The 23,805-nt window shown below is 48.5% G+C and overlaps 1 protein-coding gene across 1 annotated transcript in view; it reads left to right on the top strand.

The window, feature by feature from the left end:
- Positions 1–23,805, top strand: part of LOC131396237 (polycystin-1-like protein 2) — a 100,219-nt gene that overhangs the window by 68,215 nt on the left and 8,199 nt on the right. Inside the window, 12 exon segments of the mRNA XM_058528349.1 lie at positions 2,178–2,377; positions 3,005–3,222; positions 4,035–4,251; positions 8,165–8,393; positions 9,843–10,047; positions 10,793–10,889; positions 14,001–14,138; positions 15,646–15,831; positions 16,762–17,089; positions 18,918–19,051; positions 20,608–20,735; positions 23,460–23,620. Coding sequence (XP_058384332.1) covers positions 2,178–2,377; positions 3,005–3,222; positions 4,035–4,251; positions 8,165–8,393; positions 9,843–10,047; positions 10,793–10,889; positions 14,001–14,138; positions 15,646–15,831; positions 16,762–17,089; positions 18,918–19,051; positions 20,608–20,735; positions 23,460–23,620 — 2,241 coding nt within the window.

Raw genomic sequence — 23,805 nt, 5'->3', positions numbered from 1 at the left:
TTCCCTTTGCTTTACTCATGTCCTTGCACGTCTGTCTCCAAACACAGAAAAGCAGATACAAATGTACACACGTGTGCACCCACACACACACACACACACGACACCATAGATTACCATAGATTGTTGTTTATTCTGTATCTTTTATTTTTTTTTTATTTTTATTCTTTTTGGTGAGGAAGATCAGCCCTGTGCTAACATCTGCCAATCCTCCTCTTTTTTTGCTGAGGAAGATTGGCCCTGGGCTAACATCCGTGCCCATCTTCCTCTACTTTATATGGGACGCCGCCACAGCATGGCTTGCCAAGCAGTGCGTCAGTGCATGCCCGGGATCCGAACCGGCAAACCCCGGGCCACTGCAGCAGAGTGCATGCACTTAACTGCTTGCGCCACAGGGCCGGCCCTATTCTGTATCTTTTAAAATGGCATGTTGCTCTAAATACATGGCCTTTTTTCTTTAATGATGTATCATAAACATCCTCCAGGAGAGTACGTTTGGATCAGACTTTTTGGCTGCATCATATTCCATAGAATGGATATCCCATAAGTATTTCAACTATTCTCCTATCAATGGGCATTCAATCTGTTTCCAATCCATATTAAGAAATCAGGAGACTTCACAAAAAACCTGCAAGTGTGGAAATGTTAGGCCAGTGTTCCTGCATGCCACCAATCTGCTGGAGCTGATTACCAGCTTTCCTCTTATATGGGCCATGTGCTCTCAGTTTGCCACAGTCCTCACCCCTCCCTATTACCTTACTCTCAACCTACTTCACTCATTTGTTTGACTTATTCACGTCTGCCTGGGCCCCTTTAAGAATTTGAGTTTGTGACCTCTACTTTAAATGGCTTCTGAGTTGGGTTCAAAAAAAAAAAGTCTTTTTCCAGTGCATTTACTGAAAGGTGACTTTTCCTCCCAGCTGCCACTGTGAGCAGCTCAGCCTCCAAGGGGGAAAAAGTCTGAATCAGAGAGACTTGGATCCCAAGAGAGGTATAACATAGATGGGGGCATGGACCATGAAGTCCCACACACCTGCTGCTGTCTTGCTGCATAACTTTGGATAAGTGACCTCACCTCTCCAGGTCTCAGCTTTCGCATCTGAAAAATGAGTTGTTCGATGTGCCCCCCCAAAGGGGACCTGAGAAGGTCCCACAAAACAACGTAGGTAAGATGGTTAACACAGTGGGTGGCTCAGGGTAAGTGCTCAATTGCAGGAGTAGATATTACTGGAAACTACACAGGGAGCCCTCTGAAGGCAGGACCATGTCATTCCTCCCATGATCCCTCGTGCCCCGCAGAGCCCTGGCACACAGCAGGCTCAACACGTGTTTGTTGAATAAGTAGAAAGATCACGTGGAAAATCACTGTTGTTGGCGACTGATCTCTCTTGTTATGTACCTTTACTCTAAGTCCAGGCCACCCAGAGTGACACACCCCAGAGTGACAGTCACAGTACAACCCTGCAGGGTGCTTGACCAATCAGAATGGGTGCCAGCAGGAATCTCAGCTCTGACACTGTCGTGAGAATCTGGGCCCCTGAACAGCTCTTGTGATTAAACTACATTCTGCTCGTAGAGAAATACGACAGACTCTTGAGGAGAACGTGGCACCATTTTCAGAGAACTTGTTTCGCAATTTTTATTCTCTCAAACTGAGTCCAAACCCAGAGCCTGGGATTTTTAACCACTATCCTCTAATGCTCTAATTATAACAAAATGAATCATATTATAGTTTTATTACTATATTAAAATTATAACAAAAACAATCATTGCTAACACTGATGGACACTATATGCCAGCTACTTTGCCAAATGCTTTACAAAAAGTATCACTTTTAGTCCTTTCAACAGTCCAGTGAGGCAGGTTTTATTATCCTCATTTTACAGATGAGTAAACTGAGGTGCAAAGAGTAAAGTAACTTGCCTGAGGTCACGCAGCTAGTAAGAGGGCTAGTATTCCAATCCTAGCTAGTCTAGGATTCCAACCCACTCTGTCCAGAGACCCCATCAATAACTTTAAGTGATGCTGCTATGATGCTGTATTTCATTTATAACAGAAAAAAATAGATGATGAATCTTAGAAACAAATCCCTCCCTCTCATCCCAGGATTGCTCCAAAGAGACCAGTCTCTCCCCATTCCTTCTGCCTAAATGCCTCTCCCTCTCCCTGCCTGTCCACAGCCACCTGTTTTTCATGAAGACCTCCACGGGCTTCCAGGATGGACACATTTGGTATTCCATCTTCAGCTGCTCAGCTCGGAGCAACTTCAGCCGCGTCCAGAGGGTGTCCTGCTGCTTCTCGCTGCTCCTCTGTACCATGCTGACCAGCATCATGTTCTGGGGTGTCCCCAAGGACCCAGCTGAGCAAAAGATGGACTTGGGTAATTCCCACCGTCATGGCGGTCAGGGCTAGTGGCTGGTGGACATGAGCCGTCACTGCGATTCCAGAGGTCCCAAGACCACCCTCAGGTTCAATAACTCCCTAGAAGGACTCACAGAAGTCAGAAACACTGTTATACTTATTCCAGAGAAAGGCGAGAGGTTAAAATCAGGGAAGGGAAGAGGCGCCTGGGGCAGGGTCCGGGGAGACCAGGTGTGGAGCTTCCAGTTGTCCACTTCCAATGGAGTTGTAGACAGTGCTAACCTCTCCTGACAACGATGTGCCAACCAGACTCTGAGCCTTGGTGTCAGAGTTTTTACTGGGGCTCAGTCACAAAGACGTGGCTGACCTTAGCCTCCAGCCCCTCCAGAAGCTGAGGAGATACCATGTGGCCAAGGCCCCACCATAAACCACATTGTTAGCATAGACTATATGCTGTGACCCAAGACCACAGGTAAACAAAGGCACACCTATCAGGCAGGACATCCTAAGGGCTTAGAGGTCACCTCCTAGGAGCCACTCAAGGGCCAGACCTCTCTTTGTGCAAGGTTAGTCCTTACTGCACAGCCATCTGCCAGAAGGGGTGGAGGGGACTCTCCCACTGACCCTTTCCCTCCCTCTGCCCCAGGTAAAATTGAATTCACTTGGCAGGAAGTGATGATCGGGCTGGAGAGCTCTCTCCTCATGTTCCCCATCAACCTCCTGATTGTTCAGATCTTTCGAAACACCCGTCCTCGGGTCACTAAGGAGCAGAACACTGGGAAATGGGACCGGGGGTCCCTCAGCCTGTCCCCCTCACCACAACCCGTGGAGGATGGCCTACTGACGCCTGAAGCAGTGACCAAGGCATGTCCTCAACCTCAGCAGTGTGGGGGGAGCTCTAGCCTGGGTGGAACTGGGGGTGGGTACTGGGGCTTGGGGCCTGGCAACCCTATGTTGTCTGAAAGCATCAGTTGCCAAGATTCATCAACTGCATACACACACGTACATGTACACACACCACACACACACACACGTGTGTGCACACGTGCACCTATGCATACACACATGTGTGCATATGCAGTACACAAATATACCTACACACATGTACACATTCGCACCTGCATGTGCATACATATACCTAGACATAAACACATACATATTCACACGTTCACATGTGTTCACACACATACATGTGCACACATACATACACACGCACACACAAATATACACATATACCACTCCTACACATACACACTTTCACACATACGTGCTCACAGAGACACACATATACAAACACATACATGTACACACACCTGCACCACACACACTTTTTGAGTACCTACTATGTGCAAAATATTATGCCTTCATTATAGACCCCAGGCTGGAAGCCCATAGAAGGGACACCCTCTGCATTAATGCACTCAATAAGCACTTATTGAGCACAGACTATGTACCACACTTTGAGGAATACAGCCTGGAACACATCAGTTCAAATCCTAGAAGAGGGATTTTATAGGTGACAAAACGGAAGCTCAGGGAGATCCAATGTCATGTCTAGTGGGCAGAGCTGTTGTCGTATCCAGACTGTCCCACCCCAGGGCAAATGCTCTAGACCACTAAGCCACCCCCGCCACCTGTAGCTCTTGTCCCCTTACCTCCCCTGGGCTGACTTGCAGGATATGTGGAGACTCGTCAGCTCCCTGTTTAAGGCTCTGAAGGTGCCATCCCCTGCCTCCGGCTGGGACTCAGTGAACTTGATGGACATCAACCAACTGCTGGCCTTGGTGGAAGATGTCGTCTGTCCGCAGAACACGGCAGGGCAGGTGTTCTGGGAGGAAGCCAAACAGAGAGAGGACCCTTTAACACTCACTGTTGGGTCTGTACAAGCGAAAGGTGAGTCCTGACGTTTCTGTGCTGAGAGAGGGGGCTGTTGGAGCCAGGTGGGACAGGACCAAGGGCCATGTCTGTATCACTAGCAGGTCAAGAAGTCCTACCGGGGTCTCCCTCACCAGCCTCCGCTCTAACCACTTGCCACTGCCTCGCTCTCTGTACCACAGGCATCCTGCTCTCCTCACAGCACCAAGCTGACTGCCCGCTAAAGGCCTTCCCACATGCTGGTCCTTTAATCTAGAATGTTCTTTTTCCTCTCTTCGCTTGGCCAATTCCTACTCGGCCTTTAGTCTTGGCTGAAGCATCCCTTCCTCAAGGGAGCAGCCCAACACCCCAGCCCACAGTAGCGTCTCCAGCCACACGATCTTGAGCCCCTGAGCTTCTCTGTCTTTGCTTTCACACTGCTTGCTGCCAGATCATGAACTGTGTGACCAGTTGTTTCAAGTCTGCACTGTCCTTCCTGGAATGTGAGCTCCGTGAGGGGGAAGCTATCTGACCGTCTCATCTCCATTGTTTCCCCAGTGCCTGGTCCACACAACACATAGAAAGCACGCCACAAACATGCGTGGGATGACCTCGGCATAGGAGGTCATGATGGAATGCACAAAGCAAAAGGGCGTGTTCTTCCGTAGGTAGCGAGAAGAGCACTGGCCAACTTGATAACCTGGGCCACTCAGAAGAACCATCTCTGGGTACTGGCTCTGCCACTGACGGGCTGTGTGACCTTGGACAGGTTACTTCAGTTCTCTGTGCCTCAGTTTTTTTTTTCTGTAAATTGTTGGGGGATGCAAAGTCAAACCAGATCAGTTTCCACATGTGTAGGGCAGGACACAAGATGATGGACAGGGCAGTAAAGAACATTAAATCGCAGAGTGAAAACGTGACTCCTTTCTCCATTCTCTTCTAATCCTTCTAATTAAGTCAAGGATAAAGTCTCATTTTGGTACCGCTGTGTCTTTAACACCTCTCCAACACTTGTCAGTCTCTCTGCAGACAGATAGTGGCCTCAAACTCAGAGCCTTTTGAAACAATATTCAGCCAGAATTTAGTAGCATTGTTTCATTTTTATTAAGTTCTAGGTATGACATTATTCTGGTTTGAAATAGTCTCTCTGACTGCCCTCTTGCACCTTTTTTATCCATCTTCTACTCAGATCAATGTTCCCAGTGTTCACACCAGGCCATCCAATAGAACTTCCTACAGTGATAAAAATGTTCTACATCTGCGCTGTCCAATACGGCAGCCACTGGCAAGAGGTAGCTACTGAGCACTTGAAATGTAGCTAGTGTGACTAACTGAGTTTTTAATTTTAATTTTAATTAATTTTAATTTAAACAGCCACATGTGGCTAGTGGCTGCCATTTTGGATGGTGTGGGTTAAGAATGCTGCCGTTTTTAACACACAAGGCTAGCCACTGTCTAAACCTTGTTTAGTACACAAAAGTGGGGTCTACAGAATGAGGAATTTGAATTCATAATTCTTGGCCCCATCTCTGATACAGCGAATTAAATTTTCTAGGGTAAGGCCGGGAATCTGCATTTTTAATCAATTACTTTGGTGACTTATGCACACTAAATGTTGAGAATGCATACTGAATGTTTGCCCTCAAGATAAAGGCCCAGGGCCGGCCCCGTGGCTTAGCGGTTAAGTGCGCACGCTCTGCTACTGGCGGCCCGGGTTCGGATCCCGGGCGCGCACCGACGCACCCCTTCTCCGGCCATGCTGAGGCCGCGTCCCACATACAGCAACTAGAAGGATGTGCAGCTATGACATACAACTATGTACTGGGGCTTTGGGGAAAAAAAAGGAGGAGGATTGGCAATAGATGTTAGCTCAGAGCCGGTCTTCCTCAGCAAAAAGAGGAGGATTAGCATGGATGTTAGCTCAGGGCTGATCTTCCTCACAAAAAAAAAAAAAAAGACAAAGGCCCAGCTTCTTACTGCAGCACTCCAGGCCCTCCTGGCCAGGCCTATGCTGAGCCCGTGGTCCGCCCCACCCTGACCTCCCACCCCCGTGCTCAGCTCCCCTGGAGGATTTGCCCCAGAGAGCAGGACTTGGGCTGCCCGAGAAGGTTGGCCCTGCAGGAGCTCTGCAGATGTCCACACTGGACACTCGGCCCTGAGTTCAGGGGCTTTGGCATTCATGGCATGCGCCTCAGAACAAGGACTCTGGAGTCAGCCAGACCCTGGGACTATCCCAGCTGCAATAGCAGCTGTGCAACTTTGGCCAAGTTGCTCAACCTCTCTGAGACTCAGTGTCCTCCCCTATAAAATGGAAGTGTTGATCCACCTGGCTCCTTGGCTTACTGCAAGGACTGAGTGAGATCATAAGACACATGAAACCCTTAGAGCCCAGCCTGACACAAAGCAGGTATTCAGTAAGTGGTGTTAAGATTGGGAGTGATGGTATCTTCGGAAACATTGCCAGAAGCTTGCAACACAAAGGCTGTTGATGCTGGAACCTTTAGCTGAGGCTTCAGTGAGGGAGGAGGCTTGAGTCAGAGGGAGGCGGAGTCACCCCAGGCCTTTACCAGCATCCTGATCTAGTCTGAGCTGTCCTTGGCCCTCTTCACAATCACGTGTTATTTTTTCATAGGCTTCTCCCTGGTGATCGGGGAGGGATTATGGGGCAGGGGCACTCCATTTTGCCATCTCTCATATCCAATTTCACATACCCCTTGTGAAGACAAACAGTGATCCAGACCCAGCCCCTTACAGCCCCAGGAGAATGTGCCCCTGGGCACCAGCCTCTCAACTCAGGGCTCAGGGACCGAGGCCTGGCTCTGCCTGGAGAGGCCGAGTTTGAATTTGCCTTTTTCTTGCAATGAATATGTACTACTTCTGTAATTTAAAACAAAAAACACTTTTTAAAAATAAATTTTTTTAGGAAGCTGAAATCTGAACAAACCAGCTGTAGAAAAACATTCACGAGATAATCTGGGGGGAAACTTGACCTCTGACTGCATCTTTCATGCTATTAAAGGACTATTGTTAATCAATTTAAAGATTGATAATGACATCGTGGCTTTGTTTTTAAAGACTCCTTATCTTCTATAGAAACATATTAAAATATTTAGTGACAGGAGGTTTGGAATTTCCTTCAAAATAACCCATGTGGAGAGAATGGGGGGGGGTGTAGGTGACACACAACTGGCTTGTGTTGTAATTTTGAACAATGGGTATGTGCCAGTTCATCTCATCATTCTCTCTTTTGTAGGTTTTAAATTTTTCATAAAAAAAGTTAAAATTAAAAGGTTAAAACTTACACTATCTTTGGCACCAGGCAAACCTGGGTTCAAATTCAAATCTTGTACATATTAAAATATTTGTAGGGCGGGCCCCGTAGCTTAGCGGTTAAGTGTGTGCGCTCTGCTGCTGGCAGCCCGCTGCTGGCGGCCCGGGTTCGATCCCAGGCGCGCACCGATGCACCGCTTCTTCGGCCATGCTGAGGCCGCGTCCCACATACAGCAACTAGAAGGATGTGCAGCTATGACATACAACTATCTACTGGGGCTTTGGGGGAAAAAATAAATAAATAAAATTATTAAAATATTTGCAGATGAGATAATACTATCTGTAGGATGTGCTTTAAGGTACTCCAGAAAAAAAACTTGGGGGGCAGAGATGAGACCAGATTGGCAAAATCTTGGTAATTGTCGCAGCAGGGTGACGGGTGTATTATTCTCTTCTCTCCTCTCTATGTGTAAGGAAATTTTGAGAATGCCCTTGATATATTTAAATCCTAACTGGCCATGTGAGCCTAGGACCCCATCTTCCTGAACCTCAGATTTCTCATGGCTTGGCACATAGTAAGTGCTTTAACAAGAATGCTGTTACTCATACTATTGTTTTTATCGCAGGCGGTCTGCTCTGTCAACAGCACCAGCTCATGCTCTTTCCCTCCCTTGTCCTCCAGAAAAAATGCAACGCCCAACACCCACCGAGGGCCCAAGTGACCTTGGGAAGGGCAGTGCCTACAGGCAGTGTCTCTACCTTCAGCTGGAGCACATGGAAAAAGAGCTGCTGCTGGTGGGGCCTCTGGGCTTCCCCCAGTGCCAGAGCCATGCCCGGGCCCTCAGGCAGCTGCACACCCTGAAGGGCTGGCTGGGGGCACAGGGGGGCACCTCGCCCCCAGCACCAACCAGGTAATCACTCCCCTGGGTGCTGAGTGGCATCTGCCCCCCAGCCAGGGGCCTGCAGGGAGAAGGCAACTGGGGCAACCTTGGAAGGATGCTTACCCAGAACTTTCTAAGCAGAAGCGATTCAGGATTCTGCACAAGTCAGGGAGGAGGGCTTTGAACAGGGTTATTTGCCAGAAGATAGTTATAGCCCTTTATACAGCATTTTACAGCTTATAACCGTTCTTGTTACTGCTCAAGGGGGGTCGTCTGCCCCCCGCAAGACATGCCAATAGTCAAGAGGCAAGGTGGTAGTAGAGAAAGGGTGTTATTACAGCTTGCTAGCAAGAGGGAATATGGCCGACTAATGTCTGAAAGAACCATCTTACAGAACAAAGACTACAGGCCTGTTAATAGGGGGTTGGTCTCCAGGTGGGGGAGGCATCTCGTCTCCAGGTGGGGGCAGACATCTGGTCTTAGTTCCTGATAGTCTTTTGTTTTACTGGATAAGCATCAGAGACCAGAGCAACGCCCTGATGACGGCTATCAGCATGGACTCTCTGCCTGAGGGTCATCACATTCCTAAGGAACAAGAGAATAAAGTCATCAATTTATAGCAGCTGGGAGGGCCCATACAATCCACAGAGCAGGTCTGGGTTAGTTAGAGGTCAGAGTTACAATATGGTTTCTTTTCTACAATATGGCTTCCCTTATGTCAACCTTGTGCTGCGCCAGTATCATTTTCATGTGGGCTGTTTTCTAGCTGTGTGCCCTTGGACAAATCCCTCGACCTCTCTGAGCCACAGTTTCCTCATCTGTAAAATGGGAGTGATAATACCTATCTCCTGATTTAAACTTAAAACAAAATACATTTTTTAAGGTAGCCCGTATTTGAATACAGACAGATTATTAGATGACATTAAGGAATTATTGTTAATTTTGTTAGGTGTGACAACAGCACTATAATTCAGGAAGGAAATGACCGTTTTTGAGATGCATTCTGAATTAGGGATAATTTTATATTATGTCTGGAATTTATTTTTAAATATTCTAGCAAAAAAAAAGAGGTTGAGGATAGATGAAACGAGTATAATAAGGAAGTGATAGTTGTTGAAACTAGTTGATGGGGGTTTGTTGTGCTCGCTGATTCTTGTATGATAAGGACTTTTCATAATGAAAACTTTTAAAAAATTATGTAGTGCCGGACTTCTAGGCTTGTCATGAGCAATAACTGAGCAAATCTGTGTAAAGCACTTCACCTGGGGACTGGCTCCTGGTAAGCACTGAATAGATGTGACCTCAATAGAATATAAACGTACACTGGATAGAATGTAGAATAGCCCTTTGAAGTGGGTACGAATTAGAAGAGAAAACTGAGGGTCTGAGAGGTCAAGGAGCTTGGCCAAGGGGGTGGAGTGGGATTTGAACTTGACCCGGGTGGGGTGCAACCCTGACTATATCCACCCTCCTTTGCAGCTCTCTGCGGGTGAGCAGGCCCCCTCGCGGCCTGCCGTGGTGGTGTGTCCTGGTGGGCTGGCTCCTGGTGGCGGCCACCAGCGGCGTGGCAGCCTTCTTCACCATGCTCTACGGCCTGCACTACGGGCGAGCCAGCTCCCTCAAGTGGCTCATCTCCATGGCCGTCTCCTTTGTGGAGAGCGCGTTTGTCACCCAGCCCCTGAAGGTCAGGACCTCAGCCCTGTGTGGCTGCCCTCCCCTTTGGCCATGTTTTCCTTCCTGCCAGCTGCCCTGTCCTTAGGCTTGGGCCGTTCCTTTATCTATTCATTCAGCAAACCCACACAGAGCACCACCGATGTGCAGGTCCTGGGGCAGGAACCCTAATGAAGATAGTTGCCATGACAACTGAAGCTCTTAACACTCACTCTGGGCCAGGCCTAGTGGTTTTCCTAGATGCTGGTATTTCACCATCACAATCACCCTCAAGAGGATCCTCGCCTCCTTTCTATAGATGAGAAAACCTGAAGTGAAGAAGTTAAAGTCACAAACATCTTGCCCTAAGCCACATGTGTCAATAGGAATAATACCATATTTCCTTATGTCTAAGATGCTTTTGATTGTGAAATAGGCCAACAATTTGTAGGAACTTTACCTTCAGAAAAAAATCACCAAGTCATTAACTGTGTGCATCAGTTGGAAGATACCCTCCTGTTTCTGAAACTGTACAATTACAAAGAGAGCCCGTCAGAGTCAAGAAATACTGGAGCTCGGGGCCTCAGCTCCCCTGGGAGGAGTCAGGGGGTAAGAACACTGTGTGGGGGGTGGGGAAGCTGCAGAAACAAGGGGACATTTACAGTGAATCTATGAGACGTCCAGTACACAAATGTGGCCCCAATCCTACCCCCTCTGAGGCCAGGAGTTGATAGCGAGTTTCCAATGCAGGCTTTGGGTTCATGGCAGGTGTTTTCCAGGTGCTGGGGTTTGCTGCTTTCTTTGCACTGGTCTTGAAGAGAGTGGAGGATGAGGAGGAGCCTGTGGCCCCTCTCCCGGGACATCTGTCCGTCCCAGGTAATGGCGCATGGGTGGAGGCAGGGGCCTGGAACCTGATGAGGCTGAGATGGCCATATGGAGCCCAGCCAGCCGATGGAGTGGTCCTGGCCTCAGACTTTCACTCCCCATCAGCTCTTCATCCCTGACTGGTGAACCATGCCCAGAAACAAGCGACTCCTTTGTTGTCTCTTGAGCAACACTGTTTCTTCCCTACCCGGGCCTTTCTCTCTGACCCCTAGCATGACCCCTCAGCTAGAAGAGGCACCTTGGGGGCCACGCTCGGCATTGGCCGTCATTGTCTGTGGAATCCCAAGCAAGCAGCTTTCTTCTCCAAGGCTCAAGTCTCTGGTCTTTCAAATGAAACCCAAACTAGAACAAGTTTGCAGGTGGGCTGCAAAGAGTCACTGTGAGTTAGAGTTCTAGGGCAAGGGTCTGCACACTACAGACAGGGGGCCAAATCTAGCCCAACGCCTGTTTTGTAAACAAAATTTTATTGGGACACGGCCATGCTGACCCTTGTTGGAGGAGGCCACTGATCAGTCCCTTCCCCCCACCTGATGTTTCACTTCCCAACCCAAACTCCTGAGGGTGCCGACAATGAAAGAATTACAAAAACAAACAAGCAAACAGAACAGAATCAACACTCTGATAGTCTATGCAGAGATCTTGACTTTCAGGGAAAATAAAACAGGAATGAACAAAAGCCCGGGTACCTACATCATTATGCAATGTGGTCACCCCCTCATGGGCGTGTATTCCTCTACTCTAGGGTAGGGTTTTGGCTTTGCAGATCCAAAAGGTCCATTAACATCTTCTTCTCAAGACAAAAGAGTAATTTTTCTCCAAAGAGATGCCAGCCTCCAGACCAATTAAATATTCATTCAGCCATTCCTTCAGCAATGATTCAGGGAGTACTTGCTGTGTGCCAGGCAGTGTGGTGACTTGAGAACACGATTTACACAAATCCACTCATTGTAAGTGTATAATTCATTTCTTTGCGTAAATTTATAGAGTTGTGCAACCATCACAACAATTCAGATTTGGAACAGCTTCCTCATCCCCAAAAGGCTCCCTCTTGCCCATTTGAAGTCAATCCCCACTCCCACCTCCAGGCAACACAGCACTGACTGGAAGGAACAGGTTGCTGCCCTTGGAATGAATGCCCCATTTAGCGAGACATGTTAAATAAGTAAATGCACAAGTAGACATATAAGTGTGAATTGTGATGAGAACTGGGGGAGAGAACAGGAGAGTGCAGGCCTCTCTGCTGAGGGGTACCTGAGGTGGCTCCTGGAGGACAGGCCAAGAGAGGGATTGCACACCGGGCATGTGCAAAGGCCTTGAGGTGGGACAGAGCTTGCCATTTTAGAACAAATACTGATAGTGTGGCCAAAGCATGGCGAGTCAGGATGGGGGGAATAGTTCAAGATGAGGACAGAGAGGTGGGTGGGGAGCAGGTGATGCAGGGTCTTGTAGGTTTTGAGTCAATACTGGGGTTTTGAAGTGTTTTAAATAGGAGAGCAGGGGGCCCGCCTGCTGGCATAACTGTTAAGCTCACACGCTCCACTTTGGTGGCCTGGGGTTCGTGGGTTCAGATCCCGGATGCAGACCTACACACTGCTCATCAAGCCATGCTGTGGTGGCATCCCACATACAAAATAGAGGAAGATTGGCACAGATGTTAGCTCAGGGCCAATCTTCCTCACCAAATAAATAAATAAATAGGAGAGCAACATGCTCTATTTTGTGATTTTGGAAAGATTACTGTGGCTGCTCTTGGAGACCAGAGGTATTAGGTCAATAATGGAAATGGGGAGTCTAGTGGGAAGACTATTGCAATTACCCAGGGAAGAGATGGCATGTGCTCCCAGTGGGGTTGAACAGAAGGGCATAGATCCAAAAGATAACTGGGTCAATACACCCCATCAGAATGGCTCAAGTGAAAAATAGTGATAACACCAAATGCTGACAAGGATGCGGAGAAACTGGAGCATTTGTACATTGCTGGTGGGAATGTAAAATGGTGCAGCCACTCTGGAAAACAGTTTGGCAATTCCTTTCAAAACTAAAAATGGACTAACTATATGTCCCAGCAATTGTACTCCTGGGCATTTATCCCAGAGAAATGAAGACTTATTTTCATGTAGGAACTTGTACACAAATTTTCATAGCAGCTTCATTTGTAATAGCCAAAAGATATATGGTAACTCTTGGAATCTACCCAAGAGAAATGAAGATATATGTCTACACAAACATGTGCACATGAATGTTCATAGCAGCATTACTCATAATAGCCAAAACTAGAAACAATCCAAATGTCCATCGATGTGTGAATGGATAAACAAAATGTAGTATATCCATACAATGGAATATGTCAACAATAAAGAGAAAATAACTACTAATATACACAAGAACATGGATGAACTCCAAAACATTATGCTAAGTTAAAGAAGCCAGATACAAGAAACTACGTATGTATGATTCCACTTATATGAACTATCCATAAAAGGAAAATCTATAGAGACAGAAGGCAGATTAATGGGGCTGAGGGTGGAGATAGAGTGGGAGTGGGGACTGACTTCAACAGGACATGAGGGAACCTTTTGGGGTGACGAAAATGTTCTAAAACTGGGTTATGGTGATGGTTGTACAACTCTATAGTACTAAAATCATTGAATTGTAGAATGGTGAATTCGATGGGTGAATTTATGAAAATTATAACTCAGTAAAGTGGTTTGAAAAAGAAGATACTTGGAATTAGATACGACAGGACTTTGAAATATTAGTTACCCTCATCCTTCCATCGTCCAAGTTTCAGAAATGTTGGGGTCCGTCTTGGAGTCCAGGAGTATAGGAAAGCAGCATCCAGGAGGCAGGAAGACTTCAGGGAGGGGATGGCATTTGTGCTTCCAGTATGAGGAGAATTCTCCAGATGCACAAGAAGCGAGGGGAATCCGGGCACTGTGATAGCAGGGAGAGGCACGGAGGATAGCCTTGAGCAAAGGCTCCTAAGGAGAAGGAACGGTAGGTCCCATTGTAGCTGCTGAGAGGGGAGCCATCTGGTTGCAAACGTAGAGCCTGGTTCCACTGCCCGTTTGGCAGACTGTCCTCATGTCCTTGCTTTCACAGACCCCTCTGCCTTGTTCCGAGCACGAAGAAACAGCAGAAAGGACGTCTACCATCCACCTCTGGCTGCCGACGTTGAGAAGATGAAAACCACCCACCTCAAGGAGCAGAAAGCATTTGCCCTAATCAGAGAAATCTTGGGTAGGCAGCCAAGATTACTCCGAGCAATCTTCCACTCGCTGACTCTCAACACAGACTTGAACATGGTGCAATCTTTCATGAGCCCCACACTGCTCCTGGGCCTGTTTTCCTAGATATCAACTCTCCCCAGCCTCTCGCCTGTACTTAAATCCTGCAGTGGCTCCTCATGGCCCTTAGGATAAAGTCCAAACTCCATACTGTGGCTCCACCCACCCCAGGTCACCTCTCTTGGCCCCTTGTGCCCTGAGCCCCGGTGACACCGCGTCCTGCAGCTCCTGGGATGCCGTACCCTCTCCTGACCCCGGGCCTTTGCCCAGGCTATTCCTTCTAGTCTGCCTGGAATGTGCTCATCCCACCTCCCCTTTTCTTCTGGCTACATCCTCTTGTTCCTTCATTCTCAGCCCAAAGGCTGTGTCTTCAGACAGGCTTCCCCTGGCCCTCTGGCCAGGAAATTTCAAACCTCAGTTGCTGTCTTAGTCTGAGATCCCCCACAAGCAGATTTGGGGATAAGTACTTGGTTTGGGAGGCAGCCCTGGGAAGTAGTCGTAGGGAAAGGGAAAGTACAGGGAGAGAGAAGGAAGCCAATGGAAGGCACGGTGATGAGAGAGTTCCATGTAGGCAATGGGGGCTCAGTCCCGCTGGGGACCTCTGGGGGGGGGCATGTAGTACGTGCCCCCAAGTTGTCACCCACCACATCACTGGTGAGGGCTGCTCCCGAGGAGGGCGCTGACTCTGCAGTATTCCTAGCCTGCCCTCCCACTGGCCGAACATGATCCTTGTGAAAGCAGGGAGGGGTAGATGAAGAGCACCGAGGGGTGTGGGGAGAGCCCTAACAACTCAGCCAGGGGAGGGGTTGCCCGAATGCAGATTCCCAGGCCCTGGGGCCAGAGATTCTAGTTCAGTAAGGATCTGCCTCCCCCACGCGATTCTGATGTCTGGCCTCCTAAACTAAATCTGTGCATCTTATGGGCCCTTGTCTCCCACACTACCGGTGAGCTCCATGAGGGCAGGGGACATGTCTGTCATCTTTATTGCTCTATCCTCAGCATTGCAACATGGCAGATGCCCTACTTTTAAAAAATTCTAATTAAGAAACATTTATATAGCACGAACTCTGTGCAGGCACTGTTTTAAGTACTTTATAAATATTAATTTGTTGACTTCCTCATCACAACTCTGTGTAAGAGAATTATCATCACCATTTCACAGATGAGAGTGAGGCCCAGAGGGGTTAAGTCACTTGCGAAGGGCACATGGATAGGAAGTGGCAAAGCTGGGATGTACACCCAGGCAGAAGGTCCCTGGTCTGTGGACTTCACTTCTTTCCCCAGTCTCTATAAGGATTGGTTCCATTGTCACCAGAGGGGCGAGTGGCTGGTCTATGAGACCTCAACTGTTCTGAGCCCATGCTCAGAACACGGGCCCATGCTCAACCATTCCATTTCCGGCCCTGGGCTTGGTGGGAGTCGGGCACCCCGCCTGACTAGGAACCGTGCCTCCTTCTCAGTTTACCTGGGCTTCCTGTGGATGCTGCTGCTGGTGGCCTATGGGCAGAGGGACCCCAACGCCTACCACTTCAACAGACACCTTGAACACAGCTTCACTCAAGGCTTTTCAGCTGTCCTGGGCTTCCAGGAGTTCTTCACATGGGCCAATACCACCCTCGTGAGCAACCTGTACAGTCATCACTCAGGTACTGTCCCCTCACCCTGGGGGGTCAGCCCCCTAGTGCACGATCCTTTCTACCAACAGGTGTAGGTCACTGTCAACATCAGCCTCATAGGAAACCAACAGCCACAGAACCATATGCTTTCAAGGAGAGACCCTCAGAATGCTGTGCATGCACAAGGGAGGGGCCCTAACCCCTCCTTGATGCAGAGTGGAGAACTTCCTAAATGAGAGATAACTGAGCATGAATCGGCTAGGCAAAAATGGCGTACCAGGCAGCAGGGACAACATGAGAAAAAGCAAGCCTGAAACACCATGGCATGTTCTTGGAACTACAAAGCATTGAGTATGGCTGCAGTATAAGGTATGAGCCGAGGACCAGTGAGAAGAAAAGCAGGAGAGAGACACAGGGGCCAGATCATGAAGAGTCTTGGAAGTTCATGTTTTATGCTCAAGGAAATGAGGAGCCACTGGTGATTTCTACATCAGGGAGTAATATAATCAAACTTGTGGTATAAGAAAGATCATTCTGGAAGCATGTAGAAGTTGGAGTATAGGGTGGATATGTTAGGAGGCTGGGGAGAAGTGATGGAGCTGATGCAGGGATGAGAGGCAGGGGTAATAAAGAGAAGGAGATGGGTGCAGACAACACTGAAGAGGTAGAATTGATGGGCCTCATTGACCATTAGGATGTGGGCATTGAGGGAAAGGGCACAGATTGTCTCCAGGTTGATGACTGGGTGGTGGGGGTAACATTCCCCAAGAGAAGTTATGAAGGAGGTAGACCAGGTCCAAGGTGGGGAGATGGTGATGAATGTAGCCTACGGTTGGCCATAAACTTCTCTTGGCCGTCTCTATAATGGGTACGCTGAAGTTCACGTTAGCATCTGGGCCAGGGAGTTTGGAATGTGTTGATTTTGATGGCTAGATTTACCCACCTGTTTTCCATCTTCAGGCTTTATCACTGATGGGAACTCCAAGCTGGTTGGCAGTGCCCAGATTCGCCAAGTGAGGGTCCGGGAAAGCTCCTGCCCTCTTGCCCCGCAGCTGCAGACTTCTCTCGATGGGTGCCAGGCACCATATTCTATGGATGTTGAAGACTTGTCAGACTATGGAGAAGGCTAGAATGCCTCTGTCCTCAATAACAGCAATGGCTTTTCCCAGGCGTGGCAGTACCAGAGCCAGAGCCAGCGCCAAGGGTATCCCATCTGGGGCAAACTCACTGTGTACCGGGGAGGAGGTTATGTGGTCCCCTTGGGGACTGATCGCCAAAGCACGTCAAGGTAAGGCTGACTTGACTCACGTGCAGCTGAGGAAAGTCATTTGCTAGAGTTAGATCTGATTGGCAGGCTTCAGGCTTCAACACATGGCTGAATGGAGCCCATTTTGTCATTGTTGGGGATTCAGAATCATTCAGGTTGTGTTTTCAGGCTCCTGGAAACTGTGCAATCTCTGAGTTGGAAGGGAAGTCCCTCTTCGGCATTCTCAGCCTGGTGGTCTGAGTTTGGTGGCCTCTGCTAGAGCCAGTGCAGGTATAGGGAGCCCACTACCACACAAAGCCATCCATCACCAGGCAAGTGGGGAGTAGTAAAGGCCTAACCTTATCAAGAATCATGCAGAGTCTGAGGCATTACCCTACTTGTACACTAATAAGCGAGGCTGTTACTGTTTCATAAATGTTGGCAGAAAACAGGAGACTCCTGGGTCAGAGACAAAGGGCTTTATTACAGCAAAAGCAGTAGCAGAGCTTCACGGTGGTTTGAGTCAAATCTCCACAAAGGGCCATGATAGACGCTTGCATTACAGCGAGTTACAGTACCAAAAAGGAACACTGAGCTTGGAGCATTTGCTGCTTTGATAGTGGCAGAAGCAAGCCTACTCTTTGTCCAAAGGAAGATGTCACCTCTTCCTTCAACGTTGCTAACTGCAAACACAGCCCTGAGAATTGGCCTGGATTAAGCCCAACCAAGGCCTTGCATTCTTAGAATACCCAGCAAAAATGTGCAGGGACGCTCAGGGCCCCTGCAGACTGCGTCTCCTAGCATGCTCTAGAGTCAGAGAGCTCTAGGTTTGAAAACCTGGCACTGCTCCTGTTAGCTGTGTAGCCCCAGGCAAGTTAGTGAGCCCGTGTGGACCTGTCTCCCCCATTGTACTATTACAACATGGAGGTTATTTCTGACAGCAGGGCCCCACCCTGCCTACAACACAGAGTAACACACCCCCAAGGAGAACAACTGGCCAGGGGTCCCCTGGGATTCAGGACAGGCCAGGAACAGTCTATTTCAGAACAAGAGGTCTTTTCCTGCCATACGGAACGACTGATACTCTCTCTCTGCTTCTATGTATCAAGCAGGATGCAGACCCAGGGTAACAGGGCATATTTTAAAACATGCCCATCATTATTGCTCTAAACAATAACAGCTATCATTACCCGACACACACACACACACACACCATTCCATTTTTTCTTCACAATGATCCTGAGGTGCTGGTGTTAACAGCATTGTAGATGGGGAAACTGAGGCCTGGAGAAGTTATTAGCTTGCCACTGGGGCAGCCAGGGTTTGAACCCAGGTCCCTTTTTCCACCACGCCAGTGGGCAGATCACCAGGAACTGGTCTCATGTGAGCTGCCAGCCCAAGAGGGACCTTGGCAGCTGCAGCTGCTGCCTGCCTAAGCCCCTGGTGTTTTATGTGGCTCCTCTGACACTGTGGTCCTCGAACTTTAAAAAGCATCATAATCCCCTGGAGGGCTCATCAAAGCACAGATCCCCAGGCCCCACCCCCAGAGTTTCTGATTCGGGAGATCTAGGGTGGGGCGTGAGAATCTGCATTTCTAACAAGTTTCCAGATGATGCTGATGCTGCCAGTCTGGGGATCACAACTTGAGAACCTCTGCTCTTATGGCCAGGAGACCATGGGTGCCAAGACGTTGCACCATAAGATGGAAGACTGTGACCACTCCCAGGAGCAGCCCCAAGGCCCTGTGGCCCAGGGAGTAGAGCAGAGGCAGAGGGAGAAGTTTAGACAGGAAGCCCTGCCTCCTCCCTGGGATGAGGGGGCAGGGAGCCACTATGGATGGAGATGCCCCTAAACACCCCTCTTCCCACAGAATTCTCCAGTATCTCTTTGACAACACCTGGCTGGACAGCCTGACCAGAGCTGTGTTTGTGGAGTTCACTGTCTACAATGCCAACATCAACCTGTTCTGCATCATCACTCTGATCCTGGAGACCAGCGCCCTGGGTGGGCAGCCTTGCCTGTGAACATAGCTGCAATGTTATGGAAGATAAACACTCCTCGCTCTGAGCTAGGGCTCCTGACCCAGCTGGGCCCAGCCGTCCCAGGGCCAGAGCACCAGGGCAAATGGTTGTTTGGGAAACTCGGGGGTGGGTCTTGGCTCTCCCTGGGGACCCAAAGGCAAGGCTTCAGGGCTGCTCCAGCCTTTTTCCCAGCTCCCTTTCTATTCTCGGGCCTTGTCTCCCAAGTTATCCTAAGGGAACCCAGCTGGGATCTGAAGGCAGCTCATATTTCCCACTCTACTGAGCTGAGTGGGTGGGGGGCTGGCAGTGAGGGGCTAGGGTGGGGGTGACCTGGTAACAGATACCTTCACCTAAAACAATATCTTACAACTTGTACCTCAATCTACAGTGTGAAGGACATGTTATATCATAATCCAACACACATACACAAATATACACAACAGATAAAAGCTTCAAAAATAACATTTCTCTCAACTACATGTGACGTGCTCTGATATTTTGTGCCCCAGTCTAGTTCTTTCTCTCCGTTCCCCTACTCTCCACTCTCTTTTAACGCTAATCACCATCTATTGAAAACACTGACCTAAGGCCTCTTCAGCTAATAATCAATTTACCTAAAACTCAACCACCTCTTCTGTAAACATGAAACTTTTAAACATTAAATTACATTTTTATAAAATATGTTTGTAATTTTTAAAAAATTTCAGAACTGTGTAAAGTGAAAAGTAAAAGGCCTTCAACTTCCGTAATCATTCCCCACTGTCCAAATTCCTTTCAAATCCTTTTCTGGGGGTTGTTTGCATGTCTTCTGTTCTCCTATTTCTTTCTGTCATCTTTTTGGCTTTTTAAGGACCTCTTAAACAACTTGTCCCAAAACACATCTGATTAAATTATGTATTTCTACAAATGAAAGGTGTGGGGTAGATTTCAGGCCTGGTTGATCAGCAGCCCATCGACGTCGGCAAGAACTCAGGTTTACAGCTCTCCACACAGCCATTCTTGGGGTTGGCTTTGTCTTTGTAGGCAGTAGCCTTATCAGTTAAACTGGTTTAAAAAATCATTACAATACCAAAAGAAAAACAAAGGAAAAGACACACAAATGGATGAAAGATGATTCAAAAGAAGGTTGAATTTTTGGCATATTGGTCAATAGATGAATTGATCTTCAATGAAGTGCCTTTAGACGAAATGGTTTACATGAGCCAGGTTGGAGTAAACTGATGTCAAGTGGGTGGGTGTGCTTTGGCTGCAGGGGACTGAGCGCACAAATGGCCGACACCAAATGCAGAGTAGGGGTGAGTCTTCCACTGCAGCTTCCTTTGTCCCTTCTGATCTGTCCATCATCTCTGGTGTCCACCATGTGTCCCCGTTCAGTCCCTCAGGTCTGTGGGTCTGAAGGACCTTTATCTTCTCTTCTGCCCCTGGTCAGCCCTCAGAAGGCCTTGACCTTGAGTCATCTCGGTGATGACTTCCGGTCAGAAGCGTGGGCTCTGAGTGGGTGAGTGGCCAGGGGTGAAAGGAATGCACTCTGCTTCCCAGGAACCTTCTTTGCGCATGCAGACCTGCAGAGCCTACGCCTGTACCCCTTCACCGATGGCTGGCATCCCTTCGTAGTGGCGGCAGAGGTCGTCTACCTCCTGTTCCTCCTCTACTACATGACTGTGCAGGTGAGGGGTGGCCTTGTGGCTCCACGGGTAAGGGATGGAGGTGGCGGTGTGTCCTGTCCCCTCTCCCACCCCTCCCCTCTTCCCTGGGGTGGGGCCTGAAGAAGGGAGAGAGAAAGGATCTTACTTGTTTGCCATGGCAACCTTTTGGGGTCCTCCTGCTGGTCCTGAGGGCTGACCTGGCTCGAGACCCAACTTCGGCACTTCTCAGGAACTAAGAACTCGGGAGGTGGTCCTTCCTGGGTGGGGAAGGGAGAGGAGCAAGGCTCCTGTTTCTGCTGAACTGAGACCATCCAAAAATGCCCGAGGTGGGGAGGGGGAGGGGTGGCCATCCTCACAGCTGGCCGTTCTCTGAACTTAGATTGTGGGGGTTCTTAGCACTTTTGTTCTCACATGTGGCCTTGGGAATTAGGAAGAATCCCCTTTGCCACCTTTACCACCATGTTGCACAATGAAGGTGCAGATGTTGATGATGCCTTGAGGATTCTGGGAACGCACCTGAAGCTCTTTATATGCCCCAGCCCCTCCCCCGACCAAAAATGGAAACCAGATACCTTAAAGGGGCCCATCGCCTGCTCCAACAAGCACTTTAAAGTAAGGATGATACTTTGAGTGCTTACTAGAAGGTAGGCATTGTGCTAAGAACCTTGTGTGGATTTTCTCCCTTAAAAATACCAGGAGAAAGGTCCTATTGGCTCCATTTCACAGAGCAGCAAGCTAAAGCCAGAGATGTGGAGTATTTATCCAAGGTCAGAAGTGAATCCAGAGAGTCTGACGCCTGATCTTGGCACTCAACCCCTACGCCACACCATCAGCCTCATAAACCGGGAGCCCACATGGCCTCTGAGTGTCACCAATTCAAACCCAACAGCCAACAGTTATCAATTAGCAACTTAAGTCCTTGCATTTCTCTAAGAACATCAAAGGAGGCCCATTTACCACCCCCTCCAAGCTTCATTTCTCTCTTCTTTATTGCCCTCACACTCTGCCTCCGGCTGTTTCAGAAACCTTTCTCCAAAACCCTTAAATCTTTCTCAAAATGCTACTTGAGCAGTTTTAAAAATCTCCCTCTCATTCCATCCCTTTAAAATGGAGGCGAACTTAGCCTCTTACCAGCCAAACACCGGTCCTTCCTCTGTAAGAGTGGGTAGGAGGAGGGAAAGGGAACAGATAGCAGAAGATTCTCTTGAGTGGAAGGGAAAAGAAGGGACGGGAGAGAGGCCGAGAACATGCACAGGATAATTTTTTTTGACTTGTGACACCTGTTGGGGAAATGGAATTAAAAACTGTCTCCTGCCAATCCAGAAAACTCTCCACAAAGGTAAGAAAAAAAAAAGAAAACTACTTTAACAAAATTATTTATTTTTAATTGTGGTAAATGTATATAACATAAAATCTACCATTTTAACCATTTTTAAATGTACAGTTCAGCGGCATTAAGTACATTCACATTGTTGTGCAACCATCACCACCATCCATCTCCAGAACTTTTCTCCTCTTGCAAAACTGAAATTGTACCTATTCAACAATAACTCCCCACTTCCCCCTAAGAAAACAACTTTTATTATTGAACAAGTGCTAAACCAGATTGTGACGCCCATCCCAGGCAATCCACTAAAGAGATTGCAGAGACAGAAAGAAATCTCACCCTTGCATATCGCCAGACAGATAACCCATCACATACACGTTCTTAAGATAAATGCTAATTAATCCCTAAGAAGACTTACAGCACCATTTGTCCTACTAGTCCGTCCTAAATTCACCTGGTGATTGGGGTGGCCACCTGAGCTTGCTAAATGCCTTTATCAAAAGGAAAAATAAACTTCTATGTTTACAACAGGAAATAGTTTCACAGCTTGGAGCCAGGTGCCTGCTATTTGGCTCCTATCCTCTCAGCGAAACTGGGAAGACAGGGTCGCTATCTTCCTTGATGATTACATTTCAAAGAGATGGCTCCCAGTCCCTGAGAACAACATTCGAGCTGTAAAACTGGCAAGGGGCTTATTTAGCTTTCACATCTCAATGATGGTCTAGTAGTCAAGATTTGATGCTCTTACCACCACAGCCCAGGTTCCTTTCCTGGTCAGGGACCACACCACCCATCCACTGGTTGTCACACTGTGGCGGCTGTGATGCTGAAAGCTATGCTGCCGGTATTTCAAATACCAGTAGGTCCGCCTCTGGTGGACAGGTTTCAGCAGAGTCTTCCAGACCAAGACAGACCAGGAAGAAGGACCTGGCCACCAACTTCCGAAAAAATTGGCCATGAAGAAGGGTAGAGTTCAGCTCTGCCGTACACAGGATCTTGAGGAGTCAGAATTGATTTGAAGGCACTAACAACAACAAAATACATCTCCAAGGGGCAGAGAAAGAATTCACAATTACAAGTTTTCTAAAGTAAAATGCTTTATGGGGAGGGGGTGTTTTTCCCCATTTTTGGCATCAGAGACAAGTGAATGTTTTTCTTACTAGGTTCTGTATTTACTCTCACACACCCTCAAACCTTGCAGCTTGGATTGTGATGGGAGCAGATGGGGTCTGTGAACAAGGTGGGGCAGAGGCCCCCGGCACTCTATGCATGTGGGGCCAGGGCTCTGAGGAACCTCCAAGGATCCAGTAACCCCCTCCCAGAGGGTCATCCTGGGTGGTACGGGGAGCCACCTTGCGGGGGGAGGAAGGGCACAGTTCTGGCCACAACTTTTGGCAGAACCTCTGGTCATTTCTCAGGGCAAGCTCATGAGGACGCAGAAGTGGCGCTATTTCCGCAGCAAGTGGAACCTTCTGGAGCTGGCCATCATCCTGGCAAGCTGGAGCGCCCTGGCGGTGTTTGTGAAGAGGGCCATCCTGGCGGAGCGGGACATCCAGCGCTACCGGAAACACGGGGAGGAGTAAGTGGCTCTGCCTCAGCCCCAGCGCCCACACTGGCCCTGCCTCCTCCCACTCTCGGAGGCCCAGGGGTCACAGGGAGGCTTCTGAAACCTTGTTGACCCTCAGAGGATCAAGGGTCACTCTTTAAAAAATAACTACAGCTACCACTTAGATGCAGGTTTGGGGCCTGAAGCACATACAATTG

This window comes from Diceros bicornis, chromosome 32, assembly GCF_020826845.1.
Source record: "Diceros bicornis minor isolate mBicDic1 chromosome 32, mDicBic1.mat.cur, whole genome shotgun sequence".
Classification (NCBI taxonomy): domain Eukaryota; kingdom Metazoa; phylum Chordata; class Mammalia; order Perissodactyla; family Rhinocerotidae; genus Diceros; species Diceros bicornis.
The sequence above is the reverse complement of the archived record's forward strand: the minus strand, read 5'-3'. Positions and strand labels throughout refer to the sequence as shown.